The sequence below is a fragment of the Gekko japonicus genome, unplaced genomic scaffold (genome assembly GCF_001447785.1).
Source record: "Gekko japonicus isolate JY-2015 unplaced genomic scaffold, Gekko_japonicus_V1.1 scaffold659, whole genome shotgun sequence".
Classification (NCBI taxonomy): domain Eukaryota; kingdom Metazoa; phylum Chordata; class Lepidosauria; order Squamata; family Gekkonidae; genus Gekko; species Gekko japonicus.
Genome location: NW_015167556.1, coordinates 178640 through 202690, shown reverse-complemented (window position 1 = coordinate 202690; position 24051 = coordinate 178640). Strand labels below are relative to the sequence as shown.

Below are 24051 nucleotides of genomic sequence, written 5' to 3'. Positions count from 1 at the left end.
TGAGGCGGGCCGAAACCAAACTAAACGGCCCATCTGAACGCACCCATACACACACACATGGCTTTTAACGAGAGATTTTATCTTATCCGCTTTTTAATGGTCTTATCTATTTTATGGATATTTTTTAAGGTTCCTTATGCCTGATGGGTATATGTTCCTATGGATTCTATCATGCAAGGGTTTTCAAAAGGTGAGGTATGGTGGTGGTAAATGAGCTGTTTCCCATGACTGCCTTTATCTGTTAAAGCTTGCATACAATCATTGGCATGTTAGGCCCCCACCCAAACGTTAATATGTGTTGGCTGGATAAGGAGTCAGCAACAGCACCATCGGTGAAGCCTGTAGTAAACAAATCTGTTAAAATGTGGGCTGGGTCGGAAAAGACTCTTGCAAGCTCAGAAAATGTGTGTATATGAGCCTGTTTAATAATCCTTTTGCTCCCTTATGGTGTCAAGTAATTTTTTCACATGTGCGTCAGTATTCTAGAGATGGTCATAAGGAAACATAACTTTTGCTGTTGAACAGCTGGTCCTTTCAGTTTTTTAAATAAAAGCAACAGGCCAATCCCATCTTTACATGTGTATATGATGAGTGAGATGGGATTTATGGTCTTACAGGGAAACAGAATTGTCACTAGCGCAACTAGTGCTAGAGGCATAGCATGACGGCTTCCTCCAGTGCAGCTGATTAGAAATGTCATGCCAGGCAAGCGAACATTGGAAAGTGCTGTTGATGTCACTTAAGTGAGTTGAGGTAAGGACTTGGTATAAAGCTGCTCTCTTTGCATGCCCTTCTGGCCAGGATGGACATTTCTCTTCCACGGAGAATGTATATATTGGAGGTGTGATGAATTTCAGGGTTTGTCAAGACTTTGTGTTTCCTCCCCCAGGAGACAGCACACCAGTGTTCCCTCTAAGCCGAGTTAAAGTGAGCTACCTCACAGTTTTTTAGCCTCCGGCTCACACATTTTTGTCTTAGCTCAGGAAGGACGGCTCCAGAGCAAACTGATTTATGCAGTAGCCAAATCATTCACTCACAACTTTAATGCCAGTAGCTCACAAAGTAGAATTTTTGCTCACAGGACTCCACAGCTTAGAGGGAGCATTGCAGCACACTGGTGTTTTTTTGAAGTCACTTCATTGACAGGACACAGAATGCATTCTGAGACTGCAGACTGTGTGTAAGAGGCATCATTGTATCTGTAACATGGGTAGTCCTTTTCACACTCCAATGGATCAAAGTACATATTTTCATTTCCCTGGATTGAAAGCCAGCCATCCAGTGTGCATCCAAGTGAGCTCAAAGCAATAACCTTCAGTGCTGGAGAGATGTATCTTAATCACTGTGCCTTCCCTAGCACTAGCCACTGTCTTCTGAAGCTTCCAGGAAAGCATCATGCTTTAAGAGTATGAGACTGTCAGATGGAAAACCCCTGTTTCAGATCTCGTATCAGCCATGAACCCACCATGTTTACTCTCGCAAGCTACTGTCTTTCAGCCTCAGTTCTCATCTTGAATGAGCCTGTCCTACAAAGCCGTTGTAGAGATTGCTGGACTTAGGTGCATGAAGTGTGTGTACTTAGGAAAAGCATTATACAATTTTTCTAGCTGTGGTGGCTCAAGTGGTTAAAATGCTGAACTGCAGGCTGTGGAAGGTCAGTAGTTCAGCAGTTCAAGACCCAAGTGTGCCACATGATGGCGTGAGCTCCCGTCTCTGGTTCCAGCTCCTGCCAACCTAGCAGTTTGAAAGCAAGAAGTTGCAAGTAGATAAATAGGGACCACTTCAGTGGGAAGGGAACAGCGTTCCGTGCGCCTTGGTGTTTAGTCATGCCAGCCACATGACCACGGAAACGTCTTCACACAGCGCTGGCTCTTCGGCTTGGAAACGGAGATGAGCACCACAACCCTAGAGTCGGATTCGACTGGCTTTCAAGCAAGGGGAACTTTACCTTTTTAATTTAAAGAAAGCAAGCACTGTGTATTGCTGAAGGGCCCAGGCTAGCCCACTCTTGTCAGATCTCAGAAACTAAACAGGGTCAACCCTGGTTAGTACTTGGATGGGAGACCACCAAGGAAGTCCAGGGTTGCCACGCAGAGGCAGATAAACTGCATCTGTTCATCTCTTGACTTCAAAATCCTATGATGTCACCGCAAGTCAGCTGCAGCTTGATGGCACTTTCTGCCACCCAGGGCTTTTTTTTTGTAGAAAAAGCCCAGCAAGAACTCATTAGCATAATAGGCCACACCCAACAGCAGAAGCTCATTAGCATATTAGGCCACACCCCAACAGCACAGCTCATTGGCATATTAGGCCACACCCCCATGCCTTCCCTTGGCTTGCCCAGGCAAGCCAGCCCTTGGACAGGCCAGGGAAGGCATGGGGAGGCGTTTAAATGCCTCCCTGATCCTTCCAGGGGCCCCCTGGCCCTCCCGCCTCAGGGTCGCCAGGGGGGGCCCCACTCTCCAGGCCTTCCCTCTGTAGCCACGCACGCAGAGGTTTTGGCTATAGTGGGCGTGGCCAGCTCTGAAGCCAGCCGGAACTCCGTTCCTGTGCCTTCCTGCCCCAAAATAGCCCTGCTGCCACCAAATTTCCAAGATACTGAGGACAAGACTGCCTGCTTTGTCCAGGATTAATGACTGGCAAAATTTTACACAGCCAGAACTTTATTATTGCTAATACTGCTAGTAGTGGTGTTGTTTTTATTTCAAGTGTTCTTTTTTAACAAGGTGTGGAGCATCTTCCATGTCTCTCTTCCCTCCCGGATCGCAACTTTCTGCCCCCCTCAATTCCCCCCCCCCAACTACCTATGTTGAAAAATTGGTTGTGTGGGCGAGTAGGGTTTGGACCAATATTGTTTTCAGCTCAGCTTTGGACGGCCATCTGATATTCTGGAGCATGTAGTGACTGATTTTCTTTGCAAAAAAATGTTCAGTTAAGCTTTTCTCCAACAGGGTGTGGGCACTGTAAGAAGATGAAGCCAGAATATGAGAAGGCGGCGGAGATGCTCCATGCCGACAGCAACGTAAGGCTAATTCCCTTTCCTCCCCTCTTCTCCAAATGATCCTTAATAAATAACCAAAATCATAAAAATCGTTCTTCTTTCTCACTGCAATCATTTCAGCTATGCTCGTCTTCCCAAGGGGATGTGAAAGAGATGGTTCCAAAGTACAATCTCATCGGTAATGCATGAGCCCTGCCAAAATTGTTAGCAAGAACATTCTGTCTTAAAATGCAAACAACAACAACAACAAAATCCGGGTGTTTATATATTCTGCTTTGTGTTGCACATAACATGATCGAGACCAAATGCTGCACAGAAATGCTTTGCCCCCTCCATTAATTACCATCTTCATGTTTAATGCAAACCTAAAGCTTGCATTTATACAATGTACTTGTCTGCTAATGAGGGTGTTCTTTTCTGTAGATCTGTTTACACAGGTGTCACATGCTTTGACTTGATTTGTTGCCTACCTAGCATACATCTCAGTCATGCACAGGGAAGAATTAGGCACAATTCGTTACCATTAGCGCAGTTAACACCACATCTTAATTGATAAGGGTATTCTGTTTTTTAAAAATTGACTTTGTTGTGCAGTTTGAGCACCCAAGGCATTGTCCTGTGGGCATTTTATATTCGAAAATAATCCCCACCTGCTCATTGAGGTTTGAAGGACTGTAGAGAGGAAGGTGGGTAGAATTTTGCAAAACCAATAATGGCTATCCGGACAGCTACACAAATGAAAGCCAGTGTAGGTATGCATGTAGCAGCCCTTCAGTCAAGGCCCAGGGGCATGCTAAATCATCCCATTATCCAGGGCTTTTTTTGTAGAAAAAGCCCAGCAGGAACTCATTAGCATAACAGGCCACACCCAACAACAGAAACTCATTAGCATATCCAGCCACACCCATGAGAGCATAGCTCATTAGCATATTAGGCTGCACCCCCATGTTACCAGAAGAGTCGACATCCAGCCACACCCACCTTTTGCTTCTTATTCTGTTTACCTTGTTTGTTGTCAAAACCCTGGGCTTTTTTTTGTAGCAGGAACTCCTTTGCATGTTAGGCCACACCCTTAATGTAGCCAATCCTAATGAGTTTCTGCTATTGGGTGTTGCCTATTATGCTAATGAGTTCCTGCTGGGCATGGTCAACTTGGGAGCCAGCCGGAACTCCGTTCCAGTGCGTTCCTGCCCAAAAATAGCCCTGCCATTATCACATATACCCTGAGAGTGTTTAAATGACAGGCAATGAATAGCCCCACGGATTAGCTCCATTCTCAATTTCCTTCTCTTCCCCCACCGCTGCCACCCATAATTCACAGCCAGGGGTCATTTCGTAGAAAAAGAGCTAGGGGGACTCATTAGCATAACTCATTAGCATATGCCACACCCCCTGACATCACCGGAAGTGTGTCCTCCCCACAGCCGGCGGTGACCTCCAGCGGGCACCAGCAGGGAGCTCCAGGCCCCGCCCTCCCGCACCTCACCCGGGGGGATGGCGTCCCCCCGCGTCCCCCCCCAAATGACCCCTGCTCACAACTAAAACTGTAGTGTCTTGACTTAAGGCTTTCATGAGGACTGGGGATCTGTCATTTTAAAAACTTGTTAAACTGTTTCTTGGTGATTAAAGGACTTACGCGCACTTTTGTTCATGTGCTTTGCGCTTTGTAAAACCATTTGGGGCTTTGGATGACCAGCTTGTGAATTCTTTGTCTCCCCTCTAATCTTATGATTTACATGTAATAATTTACAGTTTTACAGTTTTACAGGTATAACCTTAACGTTTTCTGTTGCAGAGAGCAGGCGTCCTGGCAGCAGTAGATGCCACTGTCAACAAAGCTGTCGCAGAAAGATTTCGCATATCAGGATTTCCAACTCTCAAGTACTTCCAGGATGGCGAGGAGAAATATACTCTTCCGCACCTTCAGACAAAGAGTAAAATTATAGAATGGCTCTTAAAGTAAGTGGTGTGTGCCAAAGATTTATCAAGATTAAGTAGCCCATGTTTTGTTAATTCAGTATTCAGCTTGACTTCATGTCTTCTCCTTGAATCTTTTCTCAAGCACAAAAAAACCCCCAACGCACATTGTTTCCTTATATTGAAAGCTACACAAAAACGGGCTAATTATATTCAACAAAAAAGAAAACATTTTCCCCTGAAAGGGCAATTTCCTTCTAATACGTCGTAATTCTTTTCTGAACAAAATGTTTTGTGTTTTCAACATGTTAAGACTTTCTCCAGAGAGAATAGTTAACAGTTCTGCAAAAATAAATCAGGGGTGTGTGTGTGGGTGGTAGGCTTGCCAAGTCCCCCTGGGGGGCGGGGAAACCCCCGCCCCAGAGGCCCATTCCCTGCCGTCGGCAGATCGGGCCCCGGGGGGAACCCCACCCCCAAAGTAGTGACGCAACCATGCCGGGCACGCTGGGGGCGGGGCCACGGTCATCCGAGGGAAAACTCTATGGTTTTCCCTCGGATGGTCGTGGCCCCGCCCCAGCGTGATCACGTCACTTCCGGGTGACGTGGTTGCGGCGTGCGCGCGCTCCGGGAAACAGCCGGGAGTCCCCCGCTCCAGCTAAAGGTAAGACTTGGCAACCTAAGTGGGTGGGGGGGTGCGTTTCAATCCTTGTCGTTCGTGGTGGTGACTTGATTGCTGCCGGAACGTGCTGCTGCTGCAAAGTGTTTATAGCTATTGTGCTTCTTGTAAGTATTTCAGAGTTTGTTATAAGCAGGGATGAGGCGGGATGGGGCAGAGGTGTCTTCCTTGCCACTTGGGCTTTAAGGATGTTTCCAGCTCTTTTCATATATGTGGCTATTGCTTGATGGTTTTGTGCTTTTTGTTAAGGTCTTTCTCTGGTACCTTCAAGGCCATACACAGCAGAGCCACTAAATGGGAAATAGGAACAAGATCACCCCATAGGTTCCCCTTTTATGAAGTAAATGGTGGAAGTAGCAGGTGATATACAAATAACAAATTATAACACACAAGGGCTGATAGATTTGACCTGACGCGTTTCGGCCTGCATAGGTCTTCTTCAGAGGTCAAGTATAATGAGGAACATATTGGCTAAAATACAATACAATCATGCAGATACAAGATATAAAATCAACAGGGACCAGAAAAAAGTTGTTCCAAACTGAGACCACTAGGCACAGAATAAAAAAGTACCAATGAGGCCTCCAACAGTGTAATCACGTGCCAAGTGGTATTTTTCTGGTATAAATTTCTGGTCCAGAAATTGCCTTCCTATGATTGTTCTGCCAAATGTCTACAATAGAATTGTCCTTAAGCAAAGAGCATTAGAAAAGAGCAAAAGTCCAGTGGCACCTTAAAGACTAACAAAATTTGTGTCCGGGTATGAGCTTTTGTGAGTCACTACTCGTCTTTAAGGTGCTCCTGGACTCTTGCTCTTTTCTACTGCTACAGGCAGACTAACATGGCTGCCCATCTTGATAAGGACAGCATGATATTGAGAAAGTGATTAGAAACTATTTGTTGTCCACCGTATAATACTGAGCACTGAGAAGTCGCCCAAGAAAACAACAAAGCACTAGCTTTAGATAGCTTTAAAAGGAGGATTAGACAAGTTCATCACTAAGTGATTGAGACAGCAGTAGCAGACCAGCTCCAGGTCTTCTCAGATAACTCATCTGCTCTAGACCCTTTTCAGTCTGGTTTCAGTCTGTGGTGGCTCAAGTGGTTAAGATGCTGAACTGCAGGCTGTGGAAGGTCGGTAGTTCAGCAGTTCGAGACCCGAGTGTGCCGCATGACGGAGTGAGCTCCCGTCTCTAGTTCCAGCTCCTGCCAACCTAGCAGTTCACAAGCAAGAAATTGCAAGTAGATAAATAGGTACCACTTCGGTGGGAAGGTAACAGCGTTCCGTGCGCCTTGGTGTTCAGTCATGCCGGCCACATGACCACGGAAACGTCTTCGGACAGCGCTGGCTCTCCGGCTTTGAAACGGAGATGAGCACCGCAACCCTAGAGTCGGATTCGACTGGCTTTCGAGCAAGGGAACCTTTACCTTTACCTTTTACAAAAGGAATAATTACTGGCTGTGGAAAAGTAGCCTCTTTACACAAATTCCTTTTGTGCCTACCGCTGTAGAAATTAAAGCCTAATGAATATCGAAAAATGTAATTCTAAGAGGCAGGATTTGGTGGTGGTTGTCCGGCTGATTGTTGTGGAAGTTATTCGTCATGAAGGTTGCCAGTTAGCCTGGGGTAAATTGCATAATTTTGAATCAAATGGGTAACTCTACGAATTTAAAAACCGCATGTGCATTTATGCTTCTGTGTGTGTCTGGAGTAATTTGCCTTGCGTACAGGAAAAAAAAAGTGTCTTTTTGGGGAAGGGTAAGTGAATTAATTGTTTGTTCAAAAACCTTAAATTTGTCAGGCTGGCAGCCAAGGGTCCATAAAAAGACCTCTCTCACTCTCTTTTTTTATGTTTTGAGCCCTATTTGGCACTGTTGAGTTTTTAACCATATAATTGGGATACATATGCCTGGAGGCGCATACCCTCTACTTTGGGAAACCTGAGTTTAATTAAGAGTATTTTGCAATTTTATTATCTGTGTTTCCTGAAAGATCATTAAAGTGTTTAATTAATTTGGCCTCACCGTGCCTTTATGAGGGAACTTAAAGTATATTGCACATACCTTAAATACTAATACACGGAGAGAGACTCTGACTAGGCCAGTTTCCCACAGGAAGTTTATCTGTGGCAAAGCAAGCCATCCACCAACTAGCCATTGAATTGTCTCTAGGGCTAAGTCTTCGAACTGTTGGAGTGGTAGAAAGTATGTTGGACCTGGACCAGGAACATCAGGTTTAAACCTTAGCTCAGTGAAGGCCTTGGGGATTTGTATCACAATCTGCTCTTTTAAGCTGTGATTGATAATTGTTTTGAGAAGGAAGAATTGTAAAGCTTTTGGCTTCAAGTAACAGACTGCATTCATAAATTAACGAATTACAACTTACCTTTTTCGCCGGCTGTTCTTCTCCTCGGTTTGTGGCCCTCTGACGGCCCTCCTGAAAAAGTCAAAAAATTAATCAGTATTCTTTCCACAGCGGCTAAAATTCTAATTGCAAAGTATTGGAAAGATACTAAGGTGCCAAACAATGTTCCCTCTAAGCTGTGGAGTCTTGTGAGCAAAAATTCTACCTTGTGAGCTATGGGCATTAAAGTTGTGAGCGAGCGATTTGCCTATTGCATAAATCAGTTTGCTTTGGAGCCGTCCTTGCTGAGCCAAGACAAAAATGTGTGAGCCAGAGGCTAAAAAACTGTGAGCTAGCTCACACCAACTCAGCTTAGAGGGAACACTGGTGTCAAATATAACTCAGTGGTGGTATAAAGTATGGGATCTATTCATGTTGGACAATTTCTCAATTTATCATTCCAGTAACCAAAATGAGAGTGACTTTTCCAATCCTCTAAATATCTGGTATCCTATCTTAGATAAAATAGACATTGACACCTTTGATTGGGAAACTATATCAAAAGCCAGATACAAGTTACTGGTGTTTGGTTAGCCTAGATTTCCCTAACGAGACTTTTTTATATAGACTTTTTATGCTAATTGTTCATTGTGTAATTGTTGATAGAGAGTCGTTATTTTGTATTGTAGTTTTTTATATTAAAAATATTTTTTTAAAAAAAGAATTGCAAAGCACAGCAGAAGCCCATATAAATTGTTTGCATCTTGCTAGTCCCATGTTTCTCAGTCGTTGTTTCTTAGCCGAGGTGGAGAAACATGGGCTGGGTTCCTGAAGATCTATTTAAAGTATTTGGTGGTATGTTCCTTTGACCCAAATTGCTTCCCGTTGATGCACTGCCAAGAGCCTGTGGTATCAGGAGAAGGCTTCTTGTTCCAGGCAAAAGCACCACCATAAGTGGAATGGATTTGAACTCATTGAATCCAAGGGCAGTTGTGTCTTGATTGTTGTATGAGATCTATGGGTAATACAGCTGTGCATCTCAGTTGCAGAGGTCATTTCGGGGGGGGAACGTGGGGGAACACAGTTCCCCCGGGTGAGGTGCAGGGGGCGGGGCACATGATGAAGCCCCGCCCCCTGCTTCCGGCTGCCCCGCTTCCAGCCCTCATTCAGCCAGGAGGAGGCAGGAGAAGAGGGAGGGTAAGTTGCTTCCTCCCTGCCTCTCCCCACCCCTGCCAGCCTGGGGCCAGGGAGGGCCTTGGCGGGGCTTCCTCGCACTCCCGATGGCCTTGCAGGTCCACCGCCGGGCCCCTGATGTCAGGGGGTGTGGCATATGCTAATGAGTTATGCTAATGAGTTCCCCTAGCTCTTTTTCTACGAAATGACCCCTGCTCAGTTGTCATATTTACATAATCCCTGTGATAGTGATTTGGGGTTCATAACCACATGTATTTGTGTTTTGTGTGGGTACACTCATGTGCCTCTCAGTTTTGGTTGCAGAATCCACATTTGACCTTGAACTGATTATGTGGCATTGATGTAATGTGAGATGTATTTGCATAGGTAGGATGAAGGTATGTAAACAATTTAAATAATGTTATTAGGATAAGAGACACATCTGATTGATTTAACAGCCAGTTTGGTGTAGTGGCTAGAAGCACGGACTCTAACCTGGGAGAACAGGGTTTGATTCCCCACTCCTCCATATGTGTGACCTTGGGTCCGTCATAAGTTCTCTCAGAGCTGTTCTCTCAAGGGCAGTTCTTGAGAGACCTCTTTCAGCCCTACCTACCTCACAGGGTGTCTGTTGTGGGGAGGGGAAGGGAAAGGAGATTGTAAGCCGCTCTGAGACTCCTTTGGTAGTGAAGGGCAGATTATCAATCTAATCTCTTCTTCCTAAATGTATGGTTTTGTTGCCTAGGGCTCATTTCTGTCTTTGTTAAACAAGGAATCTCACTAAATCCAGTCATTCCATTGTAATTGACGATACCCTGCTAAAGGCAGTAAATTAAATCTGTTTAATCCTTTTTTGTGCGCTGCCCTGCCGTCCTAATTCTCAGTGAGTTTTACCACTGCAGGTAATCTAATGGCATTTCAGTGCTGCGAACAGAACTGCTGTTTATTCAGACCTTTGGCACCGCAATGCCGATTGGACTACTAGTTTTAAAACTTTGATTTTTGTACACTGCTCCCATTAGTCAATAGACACAAAAAATCAATTGTCTCACATTTCTATTTAAATTTCTGTAGTTGCTCACTCTCTGCAAAAACAGACCCTATTGATTTGATTGGGGTGCTAATCAACAGGTTACCATTAGTTGTGCCAGATTTTGTTTCAGTAGCCCGTAGAATTCGTAGAGATGTTTTATGTACAGATCTTAACTAATTGTTGCCAGTAGATCGGACCGATTTTACTTTCGAGTGACATTATTGCAAAGCTTTTATTCTTGACTTGTACTGGTCGTTGGCCGAATAAAGGACTGATTGATTTGATCATGCCTTGTGTCGGCCTCAGAAGTGGCATTACCCCTAAGGGTTCAAACTAAAATGTGTGATTTGAGGACAAGGAGTTGTTGCCCGTTTTCTGAATATCTGCCGTTACTCTAGCTTTAGAGATTGGTAGAGTTTACGACACTGTTCTTTTGGGAAACATCTGTGGAGACTTCAAGGATTTTGCGCGCTTTGTAAATACATAAGCCCGGATCGTTGTTTTCTTCAGCCCGCAGGCTCCGCCTCCACCAGAACCAACTTGGGAAGAAAAGCGAACGAGTGTTATCCACCTTGCTGGTGAAGACTTCAGGGAATTTCTGAAGAAGAAGAGACATGCCTTTGTCATGTTCTATGCCCCATGTGAGTAGATGTTTCTCTTCAGGAATGGAGGCTGTTCATACGTACTGAGCCAGAGAGAAATGGGTGCCGGGTGCTTCGGTACCCGACTTCAACATATATTTTCGAACAAATCTGGGGTGGGAACCCACATGCCCATTTGTTCGAAAATGGTTCCCATTATTAGCATATTTCTCAGAGAATGATATCTTACCAGTGAATCCCAGCTACACAGAATGGCTTCATTTATAAAGTTGTCCACTAAGGTCTGAGAACTCCTTTTACTTTTTGAACTCCTCTAATTCCATTAATATTCTTGGTACCACAAATAGGGATTTAGGAGCAGTGTTCCCTCTAAGCTGAGTTAGTGTGAGCTAGCTCACAGTTTTTTAGCCTCTGGCTCACAGATCTTTGTCTTAGCTCATGAAGGAGGGCTCCAGACCAAACTAATTCATGCAGTAGTCCAATCGCTCGCTCACAGCTTTAATGCCAGGAGCTCACCAAGTAGAATTTTTACTCACAGGACTCCACAGCTTAGAGGGAGCCTTGTTTAGGAGTAAGGTAGAGAGAAGATCTCTCAACTGGGTTAGTTGTGTACTTTGTGTTGAAGTAACATGGACTCATGATGTTATGTAATGTTTTGCTGTGTATTTCTGACTGAGAGTATAAATTTCATTGTACATATGGAATATCTTGCAATAAACATTTTAAAAAACAAAAACACAAAACACAAAAAAATGTTTATTTTTAGTACATCAGATGCAGGGATGTCAGTTGAGGTTTCAACAAATAATCGCTTCAGACATGACATTTATCTTTAAGCACAGGATTACAGAGAAGGCTCGTAAGCACGTGCTGATTCCCCCCCCCCCTTACATCTCTACATGCCATTTCCCCTTAAATCAAGGTATGTTGATGCAAGGGGGGGGGGGAGGAGGCATGCATACGAACCAGAAATTTTGATACGGAGGTAACGTGCGCTGGTAAAAGCTGGAGCTGCACATGGATTGCTGCTTAAAATTTACATCCTGCCTTCACTCAGGGCTCAAGTGGTTAAGACGCTGAACTGCAGGCTGTGGAAGGGCAGTAGTTCAGCAGTTCGAGACCCAGGTGCCGCATGACGGAGTGAGCTCCCGTCTCTAGTTCCAGCTCCTGCCAACCTAGCAGTTCGAAAGCAAGAAATGGCAAGTAGATAAATAGGTACCACTTCGGTGGGAAGGTAACAGCGTTCCGTGCGCCTCGGTGTTTAGTCATGCCGGCCACATGACCACGGAAACGTCTTCGGACAGCGCTGGCTCTTCGGCTTGGAAACGGAGATGAGCACCGCAACCCTAGAGTCGGATTCGACTGGCTTTCGAGCAAGGGAACCTTTACCTTTACTTTACCTTCACTCTGTGTAGCCCTGGCATGTGCCCTGCAAAGCAAGCATCTTGGTCCTGAAGTGCTTTCCGTCTACAATTTTTTTTTAAGTTGAGAAAACGAACAGAAAGAGCTTAGAAGAAAGGCACATTTGTGTACTGTGGCTGAATGCAACTGTTTGCATTCTGAGTAGCCTAAGGGAGGTAATTTGGGATGGACAATGTGCTAGGTGAAACTTAGCTAGAGGAAGGGATCCTGATGAATGATAAAACTCTGATACTGCATAAAGATTATGGAACAGATTCTGAAGTGTAAAGAGAAGCAAGAAAAAAAAATTAACACCAAAAGCACAAAGCGGGCAAAACTATTTTGGGGACAGAAATTGAACAAATTAAATCGTAAAGTTTCTCCTTCAGAGCAGCAGCTTGGTACTTGTTTGTTTGTTTTTCCCTTAACTTTTTTCTTCTTAGTGTTTGTTGTGGTTACTTCCACATTAAAGGTTGGGTCTCACAGTCTGTCAGTGGAAGTTGCTGGCAGGCATGGATCCTTTTTCTCGTTCCTCTCCCTATTGCAGTCCTTGCTGACCCCAGGAAAGTTTTTTCCAGAGGTTGCAGGATCCATATGGAATATTAGCTATATGGGCCAGGAGGCTGCGGGAGGGTTTGAGAGAGGGATGAAATCATCCTTTTTGCCTTTTTGATCAGCACAGCTCTGATAGACTGCTGTAATGCTGTCTACATGGGGCTACCCTTGACGCAAACCCAGAAGCTGCAGCCGGTGCAGAATGCTGTGGCCAGGCTCTTGATGGGCCTCCCTAGATGAAAGCACATCCGGCCTGTGCTGAAAGGACTGCACTGGCTGCCGATAGCATACCGAATCCGCTTCAAGGTGCTGGTACTTACCTTTAAAGCCCTATATGGCTAGGGTCCGGCATACCTGAGTGTCTGCCTTTCCCCACACATACCCCCAGAGAGCACTACGGTCGGGGTCACAAAATCGGTTAGTGATTCCAGGCCCCAGGGAGGCCAGGCTCACTGCAACCAGGGCCAAAGCCTTTTCAGTGGCGGCTCCTACCTGGTGGAACAAACTCCCGGAGGAGATCAGGGCCCTGCGGAACCTTTTACAGTTCCGCAGGGCCTGCAAGACGGAGCTCTTCCGCCAGGCTTTTAATTAGGAGTCGCCACTACCACTACCACCGCCTATTATTGTTAGTAACAACGGGGTAGTGGGTTGGCCCTGTACGAAGATCGAGCCACAGCATCGTGATGGATCGGTCACCGCTGAACTGGGACTTTGTGTTACATCGACAGTACGCCATCTAAATTCGTCTGAAGGATTAACATCACTGAGCACTTTAATTTTAATATATGGTTGTTTTTATCTTGTTTTATATGTTTTATATACCTGGCACATGGTGCCCTTAATTGTGAGCCGCCCTGAGCCCTTTCGCGGGGAGGGCGGGATAGAAATATAACAAAATAAATAAATAAATAAATAAGAGGAAGAAGGAAGTTATTTCATCCTTTACCCCAACCGCACTGCAGCCTCCCGACTCATACGGCTCTTACTCCATCCAGGTCCCCAGGAAAGAACTGCTGTAGTGGAGTGGTAAACATGGGAAAGATCTGCACATAGGATTCAATCCTAGGCAGGGCTTTTTTTGTAGAAAAAGCCCAGCAGGAACTCATTAGCATAACAGGCCACACCCAACAGCAGAAACACATTAGCATATTAGGCCACACCCCCGACATCACAACTCATTAGCATATTAGGCCACACCCCATGCCTTCCCTTGGAAGGATCTGTCCTGCGAGGAGTCCGGGCAAGCCAGCCCTTGGACAGATCCTTCCAGGGGCCCCCCTGGCCCCCCTGCCTTGGAGTTGCGGGGGCGGGTGTCGCTCTCCAGGCCTTCCCTCTGTAGCCTCCCACACAGAGGTTTTAGCTGTAGTGGGTGTGGCCAACTCTGAAGCCAGCCGGAACTCCGTTCCTGTGCTTTCCTGCCCAAAAATAGCCCTGATCCTAGGAAAGAAAAATGGGGAAAAGAACACATGAAGGGCTGTTCCTTTCCCCCATCAGCCTCTTTTTCATATATCACTTTTCATGCCTATATATGTTTAATTCGGTTAAGTGGATTGTATGGAACCACCAATAATAAGCTGGTTAGAGTTAGTGCTCCTCAGACTGTTCTTGGTTTCAGGAGGGCAGCATGAAAACTGAAGTGGTTCATTAGTTTTACGATAACTTCATTTTAAGAGCCTTGAAGTTCAGAGGATTTCTGTATCAAAGCTAAAGCTACAACACTGGTGACTTGCTTCCTATTTGCACGAAACACATGTAATACCGGTGGTTTCTTACTATTTTGTCAACCAAATTAAACATGAGTTCTAGATAAAGTTGGAGGGGCGGGGAAAATATATATATATATTAATTAATATGAAACTATTGAGCACTTTTGGTTCACACACTGCCTTTTAGAAGCCATGAACAACCTGAACCACAGATCCAGGTGGGTAGCCGTGTTGGTCTGTAGCAGTAGAACAAAGTTAGAGTCCAGCGGCACTTTTAAGACCAACAAAGGTGTATTCAAGGTGTGAGCTTTCTTGTGCCTGCACACTTCGTCATACGACAAAATGGAATTCCATATCATAGTTGTATATATAAGGGCAGCTTGTTAGATTAGCATGCAAAATAGTGAAGATATTTTTTAACAGATCAAAAGAACGACAAGTTTGGTTTCTGCTTAAAAAATATCTTCACTATTTTGTATGATAATTTAACAAGCCACCCCTGTATATACAACTACGATATGTAATTCCATTTCATCGTCTGACAAAGTGTGCATGCACACAAAAGCTCACACATTGAATAAAACTTTGTTGTCTTAAAGGTGCCACTGGACTCTAACCTGAACCAAGGTCCAGCTAAACCTAAACATTTATCTGCTATTTTGACATATTTATTGCTTTACGACTGTTGACCTTATAAACTTAACTTGTTATTTAGTTGACCAAAACTAAATTGTTGTTTAGTTTTCACTTTGCATATTCTGAACATCATCATGTTACATGTTAATTTGCTGTTCATTCATTGGCTATAACTTTGAACCTTACCTGCCATTCCAACATATTTGAAAAAGTGTGCATGCACACAAAAGCTCATACTTTGAATAAACCTTTGTTGGTCTTAAAGGTGCCACTGGACTCTAAATTTGTCCTACTAAATCCTCATTGTTATTTTGTTTCATTGAATTCGAAGGGTTAAGATTGGCTGTACACTGTGTACTCCAGTTTAGTGGTGCAATGAATCTCACATCTCACACGGTTCACCTGTGCATTATTTTTTCCTCTGCTCTGCTACCCCCTCCTCATGAGTGCTATTCTGTACCTTCTGAGTTCTAGCAGGACAGTTCTTAAGGAAGAGAATAATGCTCATTAGCAACCCGGCTGAGGATATTGATACAGGTTATGATGATTAAGGACTGAAGAAGTTGCTGTTGCTGGCTGAACCTCTATTTCGCAACTCCGTTGAGAATAAAGAGTTCCATTCGGTGATTGATGTGCTTTTAATTAGGAGCCCTGTGATAAATTATACAACCTGTTGATGCTCCTGTGGCCAGGATGCTTTGTGACTTCAGTCTTATTTTACATAAATGCGAGAGAGAGTGTGTGGTACATCTGATACGTGTTGTGCTCATATGTGTACTAGCTCCTTCTTAATCAAACACTGTAGGGAGTGACAACTGAATATTTTATGCCTCTGCTTGCACTGAGATAATAGGGCACCAGAACAAGTACGAACTCATTGTGTATTGAGACAGTTACCTTTCTGCACTGGTAATGTGCCTTCTGCTAAATTTGATAGATTATCTTTGTTTACCGCTTTCTCAGTCATGGGGACCTCTCAGGGTTTTTATCCCTGCCAATTACTGCTAACTTGCTTATTTTGGTGCAGAAGGGAGGGCCAATAAGATTGCCAGGCTGCATTTGTTCAGATAATTTTCTTTCTCTATTCAGAGCCACATCCCAGGTCAGTGAAGCCCTTCAGCCTGTGCCATCTTACTGTGTTCAGTAAAGAGCTACAAACTTATTACGTGATTAAGGTTTGTTTTTTGGTCTGAATAGTTTCTTGAACTCCTCGATCCTCCTTAAAGCTTTCAGTGTAGTTAAGCAAAAAGCCCGGCAGGGCTATTTTTGGGCAGGAACGCACAGGAACGGAGTTCCGGCTGGCTTCAGAGTTGGCCACGCCCACTACATCCAAAACCTCTGCGTGCGTGGCTACAGAGGGGAGGCCTGGAGAGCGACACCCCCCTGCGACTCCGAGGTGGGGCCCCCGGGGGGGGACCTGGAAGGATCGGGGAGGCACTTCAATCCCTCCCTGTGACTTCCCTGGCCTGTCCAAGGGCCGGCGTGCCTGGGCTCCCCGCAGCTGCGGGGCGCCGAGGCAAGCCAAGGGAAGGCATGGGGGGTGGCCTAATATGCTAATGGATTTCTGCTACTGGGTGTGGCCTATTAGGCTAAGTTCCTGCTGGGCTTTTTCTACAAAAAAGCCCTGAAGCCCGGTGCAGATTGGATTGTACATAAAGCAGTACTCATGTGAGTGGACCTATTCGCATGAGATGTGGGGCACAACGGACAGAGGATCCCATTGGCTCCTTCTGTGGTGAGAGAGCCTGCATGTTGCTGCTTCTCTGATCATGGAAGTAGCTTCGGCAGTCGTCCGATTTCCCATTTCAGACATTAATTTGAATGTGAAAAAAGAAATGGAAAATTTGCTCGTCTCCATTTCCCCTTTTTCCTTCTTCTCATTCTGTGGCATAATAGGAAGCCTCCAAAGTATTTTAGGGATGCTCTGAACCAACACCCGTGCCCTCAAAGGTTTGTACTTTTGGTTGCTCAGAACTGTGGTCAGAACTTTGGACTAGCAAAACCTTGGTGACCCCCCCCCCCCCATAGGGTTTATGCCCCTTGGATAGCAGCTGAAAGAACAGCCTTTGCCTTGTTAGGAAGTTGGGAAAGATTCAGTGGAGGAAATAAGACATCATAAAGAAGTAGGTAAGTGACCTATAGCAGACTGGTAGAAAAGTAAATGTGTTGGAGACTAAGTGAGGAAGGATTTGGTGGTGTGCTGGTAATAATTATTGTACTTAATATAGCACCTCTTCCCTAGTGCTTAAAGCACTTGACATACATTACCTCAATAGCTATTCTACTGTGACAGGCCCGTAAGGCAAGCCCGCATTAGTATCTTAATAATTACAGGTGAATAGGATGAGGCTGAGAAATAGTTGCTTAACTAAGGCAGAGAGTGACGGGAACACCAGCTGACATATGATCCGCCTGCTGAATGTGTAGAAACAAAGAACAGCATGAAAGAAGATACCCAGGAATTAGGAAACAGAACTCTGGAAATGTCATTTTGTGGGGAGGGGGGAGGGTTGCAAATACTTTTTCTTCCTTGGTTTCTCAGGTATGTCTTAGGAGATGCTGGCGTTATGTCCCATTTGCATTTGCTCACCCTAGTTAGGGAAGGTTGTAAGATTGGTTGATTGGTAGGTTGCACTTAGAAGAGGAGAGCGCAAAAGTGGGCTTAAACCTCAACATCAAAAAAACTAAGATCATGGCATCCGGCCCCATCTCTCCTTGGCAAATAGAAGGGGAAGTCATGGAAGTAGTGACAGACTTCACGTTCCTGGGATCCCAGATCACCGCAGACAGTGACAGCAGCCATAAAATTAAAAGACACCTGCTCCTTGGGAGGAAAGCGATGGCGAACCTAAACAGCATGATAAAAAGTAGAGACATCACCCTGCCAACAAAAGTCCGCATGGTCAAAGTAATGGTATTCCCAGTAGTCATGTATGGCTGCGAGAGTTGGACTCTAAGGAAGGCCGAGCGCCGAAGAATAGATTCTTTTGAACTATGGTGCTGGAGAAGACTCTTGTGAGTCCCTTGGACTGCAAGAAGATCAAATCAGTCAATCCTAAAAGAAATCAACCCTGACTGTTCCCTGGAAGGCCAGATAATGAAGCTGAAGCTCAAATACTTTGGCCACCAAATGAGAAGGGAGCACTCACTGGAGAAGACCCTGATGCTGGGAAAGATTGAAGGTCAAAGAAGACGGGGACGGCAAAGGATGAGATGGTTAGACAGTGTCATAGATGCAACGAACATGAAGTTGAGCAAACTTCAGAGGACGGCGGAAGACCGGAAGGCCTGGCGTGATCTGGTCCATGGGGTCGCGAAGAGTCGGACTCGACTGTGCGACTGAACAACAACAAAAACTTAGAAGAGAAGTTTGGTGCAACATGGGCAACTATATTTTTTTCAATTAGTAAGAGTAGTGAAACATTTTATTAAAAATGCATCCCATATGCCTCACTGCTGTGGCTTACTGGCATTGTCTGGAACAGTCAGAAGTCAGATCTATCCTTATTATAATATGGTTGGTTACATCTTTCCTGTTAGATGTTTGTACTTTAAAAATTATCTGTTTAGTTGAAACTAGGATGCAATAATAAGAAAATGAAGGCTTGCTCTCTTTCCCAGGCTAGCACAGTAAAGAAGGTAATTGCCAATATTATTAACTTCCAAATGGTTTCAATCTGCAGGGCTCTGCAGGGTGTAAAGAGTGGACATCTCTCATAGATGTTTTGTAGCAGAAAGCTGATTTTGCCTTACTAAACATAAGAGAAAATTGCACTTAACCTGCAAAACAGTTGTTTATGAGGCTTCTTTCCCAGTATGGTTGCAGGTTTGACCCATGGGGTTCGTTTCGAGGGCATCATGAATCAAATCCCTTTTGTCAGGCTTTGCTGAATTGAGCCAGTTGGCACTACACTACCATTGTTAAGAACATAAGAGAGAAGCCAATGTTAGATCAGGCCAAAGGCCCATCCAGTCCAACACTCTGTCACACAGTGGCCTAAAATACCAGGTGCCATCAGGAGGTCCACCAGTGGGGCCTGGACACTAGAAGCCCTCCCACTGTTGACCCCCCCCCCCAAGCACCAAGAATACAGAGCATCACCTGCCCCAGAGTCCCTATCCATACCTTGTGGCTAATAGCCACTGATGGACCTCTGCTCCATATCCTTATACTAATGCTGAAGTCGCCCCGTCTGTGCGGATAGCTAAATACGCACATTGGGGGGGACCTGGGGGGGAGGGAAAGGTTTGTGCACACGTGGGGCGGTGCCAACGTGTGCACAAAAATCCAAAAAGTGGGGAAAAACCTCGGGGGGATGTTTAAATCCCCCCGAAAGTGCCAGAGCGTTCCGTGCGCACGCGCACGAAACGCTCTGTGAACGCCGCGAGGCGAGGCGAGCCGCGAGCCGGGAGAGGGGGGAAGAGCGGCGAGAGCGGCTCGCAGCTCTGCCCTCGCATTGGAGCAGGAGGAGGAGAGAGAACAGCGAAATGGAGGAAAGGGGAGTGGGAATGAGGACACTCACCGGTTAACAGGCCAGAGCATGCGCGAGGCCGAAAGCCGACGGGGGCATGTCAGGCTGAGTGGACGTTGTTGCTCAGAATGGAAAGTGACCCCTGGAATAGAAACCCAAACCTCGCTTCGGAGCCGGAGGGGGGGGACAGAGGGGGGAGATCAAGGGGGGGAGGATACGGGGGAGGAACCAGCAGGATGGGGGGGAATTACCTTCTCCTGCTGCTTCCTCCTGCGCCTCCTGAGTTCGGAGCTCAGTTTGGAGCTCCGCCTCCCCCCCCCCCCGCGAGTATTGCGGGCCACCCCTTGTATTTATCTAATTCCCTCCTGTGGCAGTGAATTCCATGTGTTAATCACTCTTTGGGTGAAGAAGTACTTCATAAGAACGAGAGAGAGAGAGAGAGAGAGAGAGAGAGAGAGAGAGAGAGAGAGAGAGATATTGTTGTTGTTCCTGAGATACTCATTACCTTTCCTTATTTTTTTGGATTTTTTTAATACATGGAACAGGAGTGAAATCTTAGCTTTGTTTTATCCTACATGGAACCCCTAGAGAGTTTAGGGATATTGCTCTTAATAGGAAAACATAATTTTATAGTGTTCTTGCTCCTCTAAGGTTGCACCGTCATAGCACTGCAAAGTAGTTGTCGTGCATCTCAAAAGGGGTCCCAGGTAAAAGCTTCTGTGCCAACTGGTAGCCTTTGGGGAATGGTTTCCCTTAGTGTGTGCAGTGAGATGCATTCAGGTACAGAGCATCTGCCCAGGACAGACAGGATAAACCCGACTGTGTTTCATATATCCAAGCCCTAATAGGTAGTATAACTAGATATAACCCAATCAGACAAACCTGCAGAGTTCTGTACACTTTCAAATTAATTCTGTGGGTTGCCAATTCTTTTTGAAGGGACTGTTGACTGAATAGGAAATCTTTTTTGATCAGTTTCTATGTTGCATGTTGCACTGACCTTCCTCACTTATTAGGAAGTCTAGTAATTTTGGCATTTTCATCCTGACACACATGTTGGAACATGACTGTCAGTCATCAGTTAAAAAGCCGGGCCTTAAACATTGACTGATTTAATTGTCAATGTGGGACTTAAAATGTGGTGCTCCTCAGGGTTTTGTCCTCTCACCAAAACTTTTTGTTCATCATGAGATTATCCAGACACTTGGCACGGGGTGTCAAGAGTGTGCTGATTACATTCTGCTATACCTATAATTGCCTGAGTCCCAAGGAGTCGCTGTCTCAGTCCTGGGCAAGGTATCTCAATGTTGTGGTAGAGTAGATGATGTGAACAAGCTGAAACTGAAGACACAGAAACCAAAGGTGATGTTGGTTGAGAAAGTTGTTATCCTGAATGGGGTTCCATTGTGAGTTTAAATTGGGGTTCTGTTCTTTTTAGCCAGTAAGGTAAAGCGTTTGGCATGTTCCTGGACCTCGCTCTTCTGATGAGGTAACAAACTGGAGTAGTTAGTAGCAGCAGCATCTTTTTTATTCACGTTATTTGTAAACAGTTATCCCATTGGGATTCAGCTAATCTAGCTGCATTAACTGATCCAGGCATCTGTCGAAGACAGCCGGACCTCCTTAGGGCCACAGATCACGAGCAAGTTTCATGGTAGTGGCTGCTTTTGAACAGTAGTAAGCAGCTGGGTAAGTCATGCAAGTCATGTGGTAGAAATAGGGCTGCCACCAGCTCCAGGCTGGGAAATACCTGGAGATTCTGGGGGTGGAACCTGAGGATGGTGGGGTTTGGGGAGGCGAGGGGAGGGGAGGGACTTCAGTGGGCTATAGTGCCCCCACAGTGGATTTGATTTAAATCAAATTGATTTAAATCACTAGTCAGTAAGACTAGATTGAAATCATGGTTTTCTACATGAAGACTCGTTTTTGCTGGTATAATCTTAATGTTTACAGCCAGATGAAGGTTTCCATTTTTAGAATAACAATTTTTCAGATTAGTTTTACAGTTATATAAAATAAATCACTGATTTTTATACTATTAGAAACACATCATGAAATTATTGCAAGGTGAACTATCTCCAGTTTAAAAGTTTAATCATTCATATTTGGACAACTTTTCTGCTGTACTTTCTTGGAAGGAGAAGAATAATCATTACCTTAATAATAACAATTTAAATAGTTTTATTTAACTAAAACAATAACATTATAGCATATGTGTTCATGTATTTGCTTAAACATCCATGTGGCTAAACAAAATATCTTTAAAAAAAAGAAAACTTTGACTATCAGCCCGATCCACATATGAAAAGCTTATAATACTGTCCTCTGTTGCTCACTCATCTTCATCATCTTGTTTGTTCATAGACTCGCAATAATGGGTTTAAATTAAGGGTGGGAAGGTACCGGCTGGATATTAGGGAAAACCTTTTTACAGTAAGAGTTGTGCAACAGTGGAATCAGCTGCCTAGGGAGGTGGTGAGCTTCCCTCACTGGCAGTCTTTAAGGAGTGGCTAGACAAACAGTTGTCAGGGATGCTCTAGGCCAGTGATGGCAAAACGTTTAGAGACTGAGTGCCCCAAACCCACTTATTTATTGCAAAGTGCCAACACGGCAATTTAACCTGAATACTGAGGTTTTTCTTTAGAAAAAATAACTCATACATTAACTTAAGATGATCCAAACAAAGTAAGGAAAGCAATCCCAAATGCTTTCATTTGCTTAAAGTTATTTGGCAGAGAATTCCACACTTTAATGACGGTCTGGGCCTGTCTGGGGCGATGGCACACGTGCCTACAGAGAGGGCTCTGAGTGCCACCTCTGGCACCCGTGCCATAGGTTCGCCACCACTGCTCTAAGCTAATCCTGCATTGAACAGAGGGTTGGGCTAGATGGCCTGTATGGCCCCTTCCAACTCTGTGATTCTATGATTTTATATTCTGGAAAAGAAAAATAAGCTTTCCTGCTTTATCAGATCCCAAATGATTTCTCAATTTAGAATGAATGAGTCCAAAGGACTCATTTAATAACATTTTTGCTGTGAAAAAGAGGTGTGTGATCTCTGCTGAAACAAATTCACAGCTTTGAGAACTGTAAAACCAAGCATCTGTGATAATATCTTCTAGATAGGAAAAACTGCCCAATAATCTTACAGAAACCTCTGGAAGAGCACGGCATTGTGAATGGATTAATGGAATTCGTTTACCAAAAAATTTAAACATTGCATGAATATACAGCCTCATGCTACATAATTAAAAACTGATCCTTATTTCGTGATGAATAACCTTTGGACTATAATGTATCGTAAATAGAAAATTATCTGTAGATAGATTTTTCCTCAAAAAGCTTGTTATTTAAAAATCCAATTAAAAATCCGTTTTTAATTTTTTTAAAAAATCACTGATTTTTATCCACCCTGGAGTCCACTTTCCAAAGTAGGCATTTTGTCCAGGTGATAGGGTTGCCAAACCCCCCGGTTTGCCAGGGATCCCCCGTTTTTTTGGGGGGGGTTCTACCCGCCGCCAGCCAGATGGCCGGCCGGGGAAGCCCCACCCCCAACACCCCCAACCACCCATCTCTCTCCCTTTAGGTGTGTGGAACCCGTGTTTCCTCCCAAGCCTGATCTCTGCAAGCTTGCAGGGAAATGGCAGCTTCGTGCTCTTAAAAGGGAAACACGGCTGCTCTTTTTTTTTTTTGAACACAATTTTAGTCAAAATGGGAATAGTTTGAAACAAAAACATCAGTCGTGGTAGTACATTCATTTTCACTACTGAAATTCTCCCTAACAACGATAAGTTCATGGTATCTGTTAAGTCGTGCGCTTAACAAAGAGTCGGAGAGTGATTTCAGCAAGAATGCGGTTTATTCTTCAGCTCAGTTACTTCTCCGTTACGGTACAACAATCGCCAGCCAGAACCCATCATCCATCTGTAGTACATTCATTTTCACTACTGAAATTCTCCCTAACAACGATAAGTTCATGGTATCTGTTAAGTCGTGCGCTTAACAAAGAGTCGGAGAGTGATTTCAGCAAGAATGCGGTTTATTCTTCAGCTCAGTTACTTCTCCGTTACGGTACAACAATCGCCAGCCAGAACCCATCGAAGTATTTACACTGGCTTGTCGATATTTAAACACTCCCGGCTAATGTAGCCACACCCACTGTACAATAAAGCAACCTATGAGGTTGAAGCAATAAGGACCAATCACAAGCGATCCCGCTCTGCACGGTGATTGGCAAACATATTCTGGGCTAGGGCTCCTATTGGTTACATTAGGATCCTAGCCCAGGGCGAAGCTTAACATGGCATCTCAATGGCACAGTTCACATAGCAGTTATATATACACTTCAATACATAACAAATCCCTCCCCCCTAAGCAAAAACACTATGTACAATCATAATCGCTTAGGTACAATGGCGCTCTGCGCGATCTCTGAGACCTGCGTAGCTGTACAGGTTCAGGGCACCTTTCATTCTGGGGAGTATTGTACGACTCTGGGACCTCAGAGTCAGGAGCACTTCCATCACTAGCAATGG

The 24051-nt window shown here is 44.7% G+C and overlaps 1 protein-coding gene across 1 annotated transcript in view; it reads left to right on the top strand.

Moving 5' to 3' along the window:
- Nucleotides 1–24051, top strand: part of PDIA5 (protein disulfide isomerase family A member 5) — a 234989-nt gene that overhangs the window by 161044 nt on the left and 49894 nt on the right. The window contains exons 12-14 of the mRNA XM_015413730.1: nucleotides 2952–3022; nucleotides 4797–4960; nucleotides 10655–10785. Coding sequence (XP_015269216.1) covers nucleotides 2952–3022; nucleotides 4797–4960; nucleotides 10655–10785 — 366 coding nt within the window. The remainder of the gene's footprint in view (nucleotides 1–2951; nucleotides 3023–4796; nucleotides 4961–10654; nucleotides 10786–24051) is intronic.